The 12104-nt window shown below is 39.9% G+C and overlaps 1 protein-coding gene across 2 annotated transcripts in view; it reads left to right on the top strand.

Moving 5' to 3' along the window:
- nlgn1 (neuroligin 1) overlaps window positions 1-11866 on the top strand; it is a 227782-nt gene extending 215916 nt beyond the window's left edge. For both annotated transcript variants that reach the window (XM_087783858.1, XM_087783860.1), the window contains 7 exons: window positions 205-417; window positions 1709-1975; window positions 2049-2410; window positions 2475-2635; window positions 5721-5877; window positions 7172-7249; window positions 7958-11866. In XM_087783858.1, coding sequence (XP_087639984.1) covers window positions 205-417; window positions 1709-1975; window positions 2049-2410; window positions 2475-2635; window positions 5721-5877; window positions 7172-7249; window positions 7958-8560 — 1841 coding nt within the window. In that variant the 3' untranslated portion in view covers window positions 8561-11866. The remainder of the gene's footprint in view (window positions 1-204; window positions 418-1708; window positions 1976-2048; window positions 2411-2474; window positions 2636-5720; window positions 5878-7171; window positions 7250-7957) is intronic.
- The last annotated feature ends 238 nt before the right edge of the window (window positions 11867-12104 follow it).

Below are 12104 nucleotides of genomic sequence, written 5' to 3'. Positions count from 1 at the left end.
ATTACACAGAGTATTTTATATTAGAACCTTTTTTTCATATATTCAGGCACAAACCCACACCTTTTAGATCAGTTCAGATGCTGGGAAATAGAAATGAAATCCTTTCTGATGGCGGTTTAGTATTGTTGTCTCGTAAGATAAACAACTTTTTTTGTGATGGGAACTGGGAAGCTCACGGCTGTCTCGTTGTGTTGTGTCTCACAGGTTTCCTGAGTACAGGTGACCAGGCAGCCAAAGGGAATTATGGTCTGTTGGATCAGATCCAGGCTCTTCGCTGGACGAGTGAAAACATTGCAGCCTTTGGCGGGGATCCGTTACGTATCACTGTGTTTGGCTCGGGAGCTGGAGCGTCATGCGTAAACCTGCTCACACTGTCTCACTACTCGGAAGGAAACCGCTGGAGCAACTCCACCAAAGGTACCTGGGATGTCCAGTTGGGTGGCGGGAATGAAGGGCGCTGGCTTACTATACATACATAAACTCCACAGTACTTTAATTGAATTTGATAGTGAGCTTTAGAATAACAAACTATTTTCGCAACACAAAAATCGAGGCCACCTCTGGCCACCTATAAAATGATCATGTTGTCAAATATCAGACAGCTTTCTGGTTAAAATGTTAAATCTACTCCAAGTATAATAAAACAAACAATGGATCAAAGGAAGAATGTTTATTTGGGCTTAATGGAGTTAAATAAAACAAACTAGTAAACTCAGTTTAGCTTGGTAAAGCCCATGGCGTACCACTACCATTTTAATATTTTTGTTTTAAGTAAACATGGCGATAAAGACACACAGTACACAATTCAAATTACCTTTAATAAAAAAGAAGATGCACACACTATGTCAAGATCCATCCACTAAGAGGATGAGTTCAATTTGAATAGAATAGAATAGAACAGAATACGTTTATTCATCCCCAGAGGGGAAACACACTTTTACAACAGCACAATGAGAATAAAGTGCAAGGAAAAAAAGAAATAATAAAAGAGATAATAAAATAAAACGATCTTAAAAATATACAAATGATTTACAATTTTAAAAAATAACACTATTAACAGAATAAAATAAAATAAAATAAAATAAAATAAAATAAAATAAAATAAAATAAAATAAAATAAAAAAATAAAAACACACAAGAAGAAAAACACACTACGGATTAACATCAGGATATTTAAAGGTGGATTATTACAAACAAAGTAAGGTAGCAACAATTCGCTTTTTTTTCTTAAAAAAATACTTGTGAATAATACTGTTGTGCAATCATGGTGAAGCCAAGTATTACGGTTATTTATATTTTGATAGTTGAAATAATTGAATGCGATTTTTATTTTATCGTTAAAACTCTGATTGGCAAGTTAACGCTAGGCCAGAAATGAACACTGTTAGCAATTCATTTTAGATACATATATAACTTTTTATTTAATATTACGAAAACTATCATGTATTCCAGTAGAAACATTCAAAATACTGTTTTAGCAATGTGCTACTCCGTAACAACAACAAACCCACTAAAAAATCTGTTAAACCAAAAGTTGAGTGGATGGTTCTGCTATATCTAGCAAATCTAAGAGTTGGGAAACAATGACTACAATTTTCCAAGCCTTATGTATACTAACCAATGTCTGATTAATTAATAATGAAATATTAGCATATTAATGTACATCAGTGAGGCCATATCCATTCATCATGCTGTGCATCGTCTCCAGGGTTGTTTCAGAGGGCCATCGCACAGAGTGGCACAGCTCTGTCCAGCTGGGCGGTCAGTTTCCAGCCTGCAAAGTACGCCCGGATGCTGGCTCGTAAAGTGGGATGTAACCTGGAGGACACCGTGGAACTTGTGTCCTGTCTCCAGAAAAAACATTTCAAAGAACTGGTGGATCAGGACATCCAGCCGGCCCGTTACCACATTGCCTTTGGGCCTGTCATCGATGGTGATGTCATCCCAGATGATCCCCAGATACTGATGGAGCAAGGTGCAGTGAAGTGATTCTCAATTAACCTTAACCACAAATGCCTTGTTTTTAATGACATCTCTCACCTCTGCAGGTGAGTTCCTGAACTACGACATTATGCTCGGCGTGAACCAGGGTGAAGGCCTAAAGTTTGTGGAACTAATCGTGGACAACGAGAATGGCGTCCAGGCCAATGATTTCGACTATGCCGTGTCCAGCTTCGTGGATGATCTTTATGGCTACCCGGAGGGCAAAGACATTCTTAGAGAGACGATAAAGTTTATGTACACAGACTGGGCGGATAGGCACAACCCAGAGACTCGTCGGAAAACACTTTTAGCTCTTTTCACTGACCACCAGTGGGTTGCGCCTGCTGTTGCCACGGCAGATTTGCACTCAAGCTTTGGATCCCCAACCTACTTCTATGCCTTCTACCACCATTGCCAGACCGAACAGGTAAAGTCACCTTTGGTAACCCTCATGTATTGAGGATAATTCTAAAAGCCTTTTTGTTCAACAGGTGCCACCCTGGGCAGATGCAGCCCATGGAGACGAGATCCCATATGTTTTTGGGCTGCCCATGATTGGACCCACTGAGCTGTTCCCTTGCAACTTTTCCAAGAATGATGTTATGCTCAGCGCCGTGGTCATGACCTACTGGACAAACTTTGCCAAAACAGGGTACATAACACAACCACTATTTCAAATATTCCAGCTTTTCCCAGACCATCTTTCTCATCATACATTTATTGGTCAGTATCATAGGTACATGTTTCAGTGGCTGGCTTAATATTACACTACTATACTGTACAAAGCATGTTGCTATGTAAAGGGACATTTCCACACCTTTAATGGCGCAGTTTCAGTGTATCTTCAAATCAAATGAGTCTAAATTAGCGGATCTGTGGTGTGGAGTCCCTCAAGGTTCTGTTTTGGGTCCTTTATTGTTTTTGCTGCACTTGATTCCCCTGGGTAAAATCATTCATAATTTTTGCTGATGACATTCAGCTCTAGTGCTATTTTGATCCAACTGAGCCCCAGAAGCTGAATAGCTTAGTTAATTGCCTGCTAGAAATCAAACAGTGGCGGAGTGAAAACACTTTGCAGCTAAATGTGGACAAAACTTAAACTTTGGTTATTGCCTCTGATGATAAGGTTCCAGGGTTGAGTCAACACTTGAGTGATTTAGGCCAGTCTGTCAAACTCAGTCTGAGAAACCTGGGTGTTGTATTTGACAAAGACATGTCTCTTAGGACAACACTGCAGAAAACTGCCTGAGAAAAATCTCTAAATTTAGGAAAATTATGTCTGGAGCTTATAATAGATGCATTTGTGTCTTCTCGTTTGGATATTTTAACAGTTTATTTCCGTGTCCAAACAAGAAGGAGCTGTCTCGCCTGCAGTTAATACAGAACTCTGCAGTGAGAATTCTGACCAGCTCTAGTAGAAGAACTTACATTTCCCAGATCCTTTAAAACTCTTCACTGGCTGCCAGTTTCTTTCAGGATCCATTTTTAAAGTTATGGTTACTTACTTTCAGAGTTATTCATGGTCAGGCTCCACCTTACATCAGTGATCTGATCCACACTTACACACCCGCTCGGGATCTTTGGTCTATGGATCAGAATCTACTGATTGTTATGTGCACACGATTCCGGACCAGTGGAGAGAAATCCTTCCAGACTGTTGCTCCTAAGCTTTGAAATGATCTTCCTCTCCCTCTGTGTTTGATGGATCTACTGACTCCTACAAGAAACATCTTTAGACATTTTTATTTGTGAAACCTTTCCCTGATTTTCTAGGACTCCTGTGTTTGTCTTATGTGTCTTGATCTTTTAAAGTATATATTTTAACTATTTATTGTTTTTGTTTTGTTAAAGCACTTTGTGACCCTGGTCTAGAAAGCCGCTTTACAAATAACAATTACTTACTTACTTACTTCTTTATCTGCTCTTCAAGTTGTTATTCACTTGACTTCATATTTTCCCAATGGTCCAAGTTTAAAAAAATATATATAATCAACCCTGTTCTGGCCCAGTAGAGCAGTAGTATTTGTTAGCCACTAACAACATTTTTAAAACCCAGCATTAGCAGATTGTTATTTGTCAGCTTTTACTCATCTATATGCCTTGTCTCAATGGAAAGGGCTAGAGCTTAACAACGATGCACAAAGAATAATGACAGACCAGATGCTTATTTAAGCTTTATAAATCCAACCATTTTGCATAATTAGCAGCTATGTTGAAATGCGTCTGCTGGTGCCCCCACAGTGGCCTGCAGCAATAAGACACTTTTAATTGTTAAGTATATGAGAGAATAACCAGAACCCTTTTTTTCCAGTGCACTGCCCACTAGCCCTGCGGGGAACTAAGAGGCACTAATGACCTACCTATATAATCCAAGATTGACATTGAATGCCGGGTACCTGGGAGATTTACCGTATGCCTCCAAATTGAATGGTAAAGTGTGTTGCTGATGAGCTCTGACTAGCTCCATATGCCACTCTGAGACAATGAGGCACTGACTGGCTCTCAGTGAGTCTCCATCACTGCTCACTGACTTTAAAGTACAGATTGCTTACTTAATGGACTAGATTACCGAATGCTCACTTGATTAAAAAATGTTCAATCACTATTTCCTTTCTATTCTTTGGGATGTCTGAAAGTTATTTTTAAATATCATTACCTTAAAGAAATGTTCTATCTATCCTTTGAGAGACGAGGGACATTCTGGCTATCAAACCCACTGCTAAACGTCCAGATATTTCAAACAATATTATTAGATTTAAGTTCTTGGTCTACCAGAACCATTCCTTTTTTTTGGGTAGGTGTAGAATCAAATACTTTACAACTATGTTGTTTTGAATTAATGCATTGAAATAAAAATATATATTTTAAGAATCAGAACTGCTGACTTTTATTGCATACCTTCAATCTAAAGATGATTAAATCTATTAAAAATATTAAAATAAGAGAGGGCATTCCAAGGACACCAAGAGATGTTATGCAACTGTCCTGGAAAATGCTATTTCTTTACCAGAGCTGGGGAAGGATATTTGATAAAACTATACATACCTTTGGTCACCCCCATTGTCCCAATCTGGTGCTCCACATGGAACCAACATAAATCTCTTTTATGTATATAGTAAAAGCTGATTCATTAAAATGAAAATATATATATATATATTTCAATGTGTTTGTATTTGGTGTTCGGATCATTGACTGACTGAAAAGACTCACTTTGTCTTTAACCATTGTGTTATCTTAGGGTGGAGGTGACCTGGGGGCCTAAAAACAAACATGTTTGTGGTATCCCTTATGTGGCCTCTGGGTTAAACATATAACACAGGTTAAGGCTTAAGCAGGATTTTATTTTTTCTTGGAGAATGTGTCGCCTTTCATTGCTATTCTCATTAACTATCTAAGGAATGTGATGGAAGTTCAGCCCATAGAGGCTTTCTAACAATTACCTAAATTCTATCAGGTGTAATATCTCTTAAGACAGTTGATTACATTTTCATGCCGCAGGGTTCAAACCTCTGAAACTCAGTGTATTCCTAATTACATTGATGAGCCTCTGGGAGTTTTAACTCCTTGGTCAAAATTAAAAAATGTATAATAAGGGCGGTTGTGATGAACTGTTATGGTCCAGTAGTTCCTGTGCACTTGAGCAAGGTCACACAACCAAAATTTCATTTATGCTTTAAAGAAAACATTTTTTTTTTTTTTATATTTTGATAATGGAATATCTTCTAATTCTGTCTCAGGGATCCAAACCAGCCTGTTCCCCAGGACACCAAGTTCATCCATACCAAACCCAACCGCTTTGAAGAAGTGGCATGGACGCGCTACAACCAGAAAGACCAGCTTTACTTGCACATAGGCCTGAAGCCTCGGGTCAAAGAGCACTACAGAGCCAACAAGGTAGTGTTTTTAAAATCATCATTTTCGTGAATATCAAGTGTTGGTATTCATGACTGTTCTTGAGGAATTTTCTTTAGATTTCGGTCCTTTAGATTTATGTTTCTCCAATCATTGAATACCATTATTACCATATAGAGAGATAGTAAAAGAAGAATTACTGCCACTGAAATATTGTAAAGTATATCTATTTAGTTTAGAAATGTTTTGTTTCAAACTGTGAAGCCTTTTTCCAAAAATAAATGTCTTTCGTCTTTTGCCGGATGAACGCAGGTGAGCATTGTGGGAGCATTACGGTGACAGACGAGTAGTCGGTGAAGCCGTTGTATTAGTATCAAGAGAATCCTTGCATTTCATGTCATTACAAGGGAACATCAAAAGATAAAAAACAGTGGCGTTATGTTAGCTCCACAGCTCCCCTGGGAGAGTCGTCTAGTGTCTTACAGCACTTCTGTCTGACACTGAGTTGGAAGTCTTAATCAATATTCCCTGTTGTTGCTCTGCATAATTTATTGTTACCATTAAGATTCAATGTTTAACTTGATGAGTCAAAATGATTTACATGTAAAAATGATGCAGCAATTATAGGGAGGGTTGGAATCTTTGTCAGGAGTTGTCGCTGACTGTCATATGTGTACTCTTTCAGGAGCTTTTATGTAGCCATGTGATACATTTTATTGCTATTTTTCAGAGTGTCAGTGTCAAAATAACGTAGAGTCACTGCAATAAAAGTATTTATGTATTGAATATTAGTGGTTTGCAGTTGAGTTTATCTACATTTGGGGTTTTAAAACCAATCAAAAAAGGGGCCAACATTCTTTGTCAGTGGCATCAGGGGGTGATAAAATGGTAGATTAACCAAACAAAAAATATGAGTCTCATTATTGTCCTTTTAGTCTTGGATTCCCGATGTATCTCAATGATCTCTTTGTTTGTTCGCCTTCACCAAAGTCTCCCATCATGTCCTTTCCTTTGACATCACTGTTACTCTCTTTGGAAGTCTCTGTATAATTGTCGACATAAATAATCTCTGTTCCTTGTCTTATCTTGAACACTGGCATCTTCTTCGCTCACAGTATCGACATGAACATTACACACATTACTTGGTGGTCGTATTTGGCCCAAGGACCTAAAGTTTGAGACAATAAATCTAAACAAACAAAGGTTTTTGTTGTTATGTATCACATGATCACTCTCCACACAAAAAAAACATAAATGGATCATGATCCAATATTTTCCATATATATATATATATTTTTTTTTAAATAAACTGACCATTCCTTCCTTTTTCCAACAGGTGAACTTGTGGTTGGAGCTGGTACCTCATCTGCACAGCCTCAATGAAGTCACTCAGCTCGTCCCCATTACCACCAAGGTGAGGGACCTCTCTTTCTGCTCCACCTTGATCATAGAGAAGAGTGTCCATCAAAATGAGCCAGCAACTGTTTACGGCTGAAATAACTAGCACTGAAATAAAGTCTAACTTTATAGAAGAGTGTGTGTTCACCAAGACACAAACTAGAAACCATGAATGCAGCTTATGTATGACAACAGGTTGGACCCAAAGCAAGGAAGCTGGATCTACAACCATTTTAAACTGTCTAATAACGGCAATATATCAGGTGGATATCAACAAGTCCAACTAGGCAGTTCATGGCTGTTATTTTGAGCCCAAAAAGAGCTCTGTGATCAAGTTAGAATCAGTACCTAAAATAGAACAACTGCGTCAACGATTGTGTACATTTTTAAGACATAAACAGTATCCTTTGATAAACACCGACATTAGGATTCAATAAAAACAGAAATAAAGGTGCAACACCGCCTTTTTATTATTAGGAGTAATTGAATAAAATACATTGCTAGCTTGATATTGCTCAAATAAATCCAGGAAAACTCATGAGGATGTAAAAATCAGAAGGGCCAAAATCAGTCAGAACAACATAATCTGGGGGATCAATAAAGTTCTATCTAACCTAATATATCAAAGACGCCTTTGACAACATTTCCAACCTTTTAAGTACCTTACTTGAACATTGAAGTTGTTCACGGAATGACCAAAGGTTTTGTTTTTTGTTGTTCACAGGTCCCGTCAGCAGAGGCTACTAACCGCACACCGAAGACCAAGGTCTTGGTAACCAAGAAGCCTTACCCTACTCCGTTCCCCACTGAGACCCAGGACAGACACAACCAGCCCCACCTGGTGGACCAGCGAGACTACTCCACTGAATTGTCGGTGACCATCGCGGTCGGAGCTTCGCTGCTCTTCCTCAACATTCTGGCCTTCGCCGCTCTTTACTACAAGAAGGACAAGCGCCGGCACGACGTCCACAGACGCTGCAGTCCTCAGAGGAGTGCCACCAATGACCTGGCCCACACCCAGGAGGAGGAGATCATGTCTCTGCAGATGAAGCAGCATTCCGATTTGGACCGAGACTGCAGGGGAGTTGGGGATTCCCTGCACCCACACGACGTGCTTCTAAGAACTGCCTGCCCGCCGGACTACACTCTGGCCATGAGGCGCTCACCAGATGACATCCCACTCATGACGCCAAATACAATAACCATGATCCCCAGCACTATGGGGGGACTCACCACACTGCACTCTTTTAACACGTATCCCAGCAGTGGGCAGAACAACACCTTGCCCCACCCGCATCCCCACTCACACTCCACCACTCGGGTATAGCCCTTTTGCTGATCCTGGCTGGACTGACTATTGAGACGGCTGCTGCAGACATTATAGTCCAACACAGATTTGTCAAGAACGGACAGACCAGACTGGAGTATCCTGGATCGTGGGAATACACAAGGATGGAGTAGCTCGTTGGATTTATGACCGGCCGGAACCTGGAGTCAATAGCGAGTTTTATTAGAAGATAAGATGAGAGGATTTAAAAGTACAACCGTTTAAAAAAAAAAATAGCAAAAAATAGGAAGAGGATTTTGAAGTTTTGACATGTTTTTGTTTGTTCTTTCTGGATATTGTAGCAAACATGGAACTACTTTTTTCTTTTTTTTGTTTCTCAGAATGGATTCTGCCTTTCAGATCCACTGACAAAAAAAACATCTCAGCGGTTTTATGTAGGTGGAGAACGGAGCATTCGACACGCCTCAGGGAGGAGGAGGCCGTAGCTCTTTGTAAACAAAAGCAAACCGATCTGGTGTGGCGCTGCCCTGAAGTTACCGACGGATGTGTAAACAAGCGGGGCGCTCTCGCATCACCACTGAGGGGCAATGTAAGATATGGCTTAAAAAAAAAGCTTCGGAAAAAAAACTATTTGTGTGCTCCACGGACGATTGGAAGGGGTTGCGGGGACATATCGAAGACACTTACCATCATTTATTTTTGAGGATCAGAAACAATTTTATTGTATAGAACATATTTGAATATCTATCTGTACATTAAGCACCAAGGTTGTTCAGACCCTTCTCTGTCGGGGGTTTGAACCGCTGATGTTCTCCCAGAACTCAACCAGTGAGAGAAGAGGATCTACCTGCTGGCTTCCTGTCAACTTGAACACAGAGAGCTGGAAGATTAAAAAGGATAATTGGATATTTTAGCACGATGCGCATGACAATTTATCTGCTTGATGGCTGCTCGGCTGATTATGTCATTATTGAGAATCATTTACACCCTCTTCTTGCATTGGAGCTATTCCAGATGAGTCCTGACGGGATTACAGGGAACACATGGTGGACCACAGGAAGCAGAGGTCCTAGTGATGGATCCACCGAGGAGGAAGCGGCAGACGAGGGGCCGGGCTGTAGTTCATCTTCTTGCGTGAACTGAAATAGCTTGGGTGGAGCTGAGCGTATGAGGACTAGTTTTGTACTCTGTGTGTTGTTACTACTTTTTTGATAGTGGTTAAAATCACATGACACTGTATCAGTCCAACTCATCCGATGAAAAAAAAAATCTCTGTTCTTTGCTATTCTACCTATTGGACCACCACAAAAGTAAGTACCTGCACTGTTTGTTCTGTTTGTACGATGTTTCTTTTACAAGGCGGATGAGAGATTTTGAAGTGCTTTAGTATGACAATGACGCAAAAGTAGAAGTGAATCTCATAGCTTGTTGATTTCTCAGCATCTGTATGATGAGTATTTATATGTGACTAATGTTGCTCCAACGCTAAATGATCAAAATGAAACTGACCGGGAAGGAGTGAGTCTTCTGTGATCTGTTTTTTAAGTTTCATAGTCCAGGTAGATCCCTCTTGCAGACAGATAATGGGAGAGAAAGACAAAATTGTACTCCCATGGCAGAAAAGAGACACTGTCAGCTTACTTTTACCTCACTTTAAAGAGCTACCAATTCTCCCGGTGACCCTGCTTTCTTGTCCAACTCTCGCCTGTCTGATCTTTTAATCTGAGTTTAGCAAAATGGTTCCCCCCTTTTCCTTTTCTGCAGGGCTGTCTGCTAACATCTTTAGGTCAGTGGAGCTGTAGCGACTAACAATGTTAGCCACCGGAGTCACAGCGCGTCATCCATCTGTAGATGGATCTGGTGGCTGAATCAAAGAGAGGAATACTAGGGATGGCAAGCCCATTGTGCTCGGATGTATAAATGTCCTCTGGTGCAAGGGGTGCTCTTTAGCAAGCCAAACGCTTGTCTCACTGTTTTCTCTTCAATATGTGTTGTGAGAATAACTCCTGTCCCGTTTGGCGTGCTCGCTCGGCACTTTGCAGTCATTCAAAATAATAGGCTTAGTCTTTTTGTTAGCCTCTACAAAAGCCCCTCTGCTGTGGCTAACTGCATCCTGATAAAAGGTGTCACAGACCAACATCTGGTCAAGAGTGAATGAAGACTCCGACCACGAATCATTTCTACCATAACATTGTTCCGACGTCAGCGTTTCATGAATGATTTACAGAATTATGGAAGGTTTCATTTGCAGTCATTATCAGGTTTTTTTTTTATTTGCTGGACTTAATCCAAAAATGAATTGCGAACAAGCCTGAGATTAATAAATTGTCATCCAGAGATCAGGTTATATTTTTCTTTATCAGAAGACTTGGAGGATCTATAGTGTTAAGATGTAACTTATAACTCTCATTCCTTTGAAAATAAAATAGTGATTATTTCAGTAAATGTTTCATTTAACTTGAAGCTGACAAATTTAGACAATTATAATTCCTTCTTTGCTTTATCTACCATAGAGTATTATTTAGTAGTATTTCTCTTTTCAAAGATACACAACAGCTAAACAGACTAAAACACTTCTAATCTAGAGAGCAAAGAAAACATTAGCTTTCTCATCAAAATGATACAGTAGTCTTAAGGAAAACTATATAAAAGCTCGTAGAAGGACATTTTCATCGGTCCACTATTCATGCTTCACATTCAGATGCACTGAAGGTTACCTACATAAATTATCTGGGACTCGCGATGACGCGATTGTCAGGTTTCATCCACAAATTTAAAGGACGAGTGTTCTATTCTTTGTCACAGTTCTTTTTTTCATTATTCATGGTCAGACAGTAGGAAGGTCAAGCTGAGCATTAATGCACTTCAACTTACAAACACACTCTACCGGATTAGGTCTGATATCCACACTCAGAACTCAAGCTAAACATGTGCGCCCTCAAACTGTTTTCTCCAACCGGGATGAACCACACGATTCCATCTCCCAGCAGTCTCTGTTTCGACAGTGACTGGACTCTGCCATCTGAGCTGACATCGATGGAACCTTCATCTTCTGTTCCAGCGTGTCAAACAAGCGCTGCAAATGAATGTAACGCTTTGTGTTATTCCTCTAACCTCAGATCACTGCGAACGAAGCAACCGCCAAACCTCACCATCATCCAGAGAGGTTCTTTTCTTTGGGGGTTCTTTTGCAGTGGGTTCGTCCTCCCAACATGGTGGGAAACAGGGGTCTGTGCGGGAGCTGGTCTGGCATTTGTAATGTACATGATTTTTGTCACCTGTCTTTTTTTCGGGTTAAATAATAATTACTCTTCTGGAGCACAATAAATGATTTTAATATACTGACTCTGTGTTTCTTATTTATTAGCGGAAATACTGTTTGTAGCGATGGTCTGATGAAGCCTCATGAAGCAGTTTCATTATTCTCAGAGTCCACTAGATGGCAGTCTCTACACTATTTTCCTTTGTTTTGAACAACTGTTTTAATTAAACATCACATCATTTTTAAACGTATGGCGCCACCTACTGATGTCTAAACAACATGACACTGTTTCATGAATCTTCATCAGACCATCACTAAGTG

The sequence above is a fragment of the Callionymus lyra genome, chromosome 2 (genome assembly GCF_982586985.1).
Source record: "Callionymus lyra chromosome 2, fCalLyr1.hap1.1, whole genome shotgun sequence".
NCBI lineage: Eukaryota > Metazoa > Chordata > Actinopteri > Syngnathiformes > Callionymidae > Callionymus > Callionymus lyra.
The sequence above is the reverse complement of the archived record's forward strand: the minus strand, read 5'-3'. Positions and strand labels throughout refer to the sequence as shown.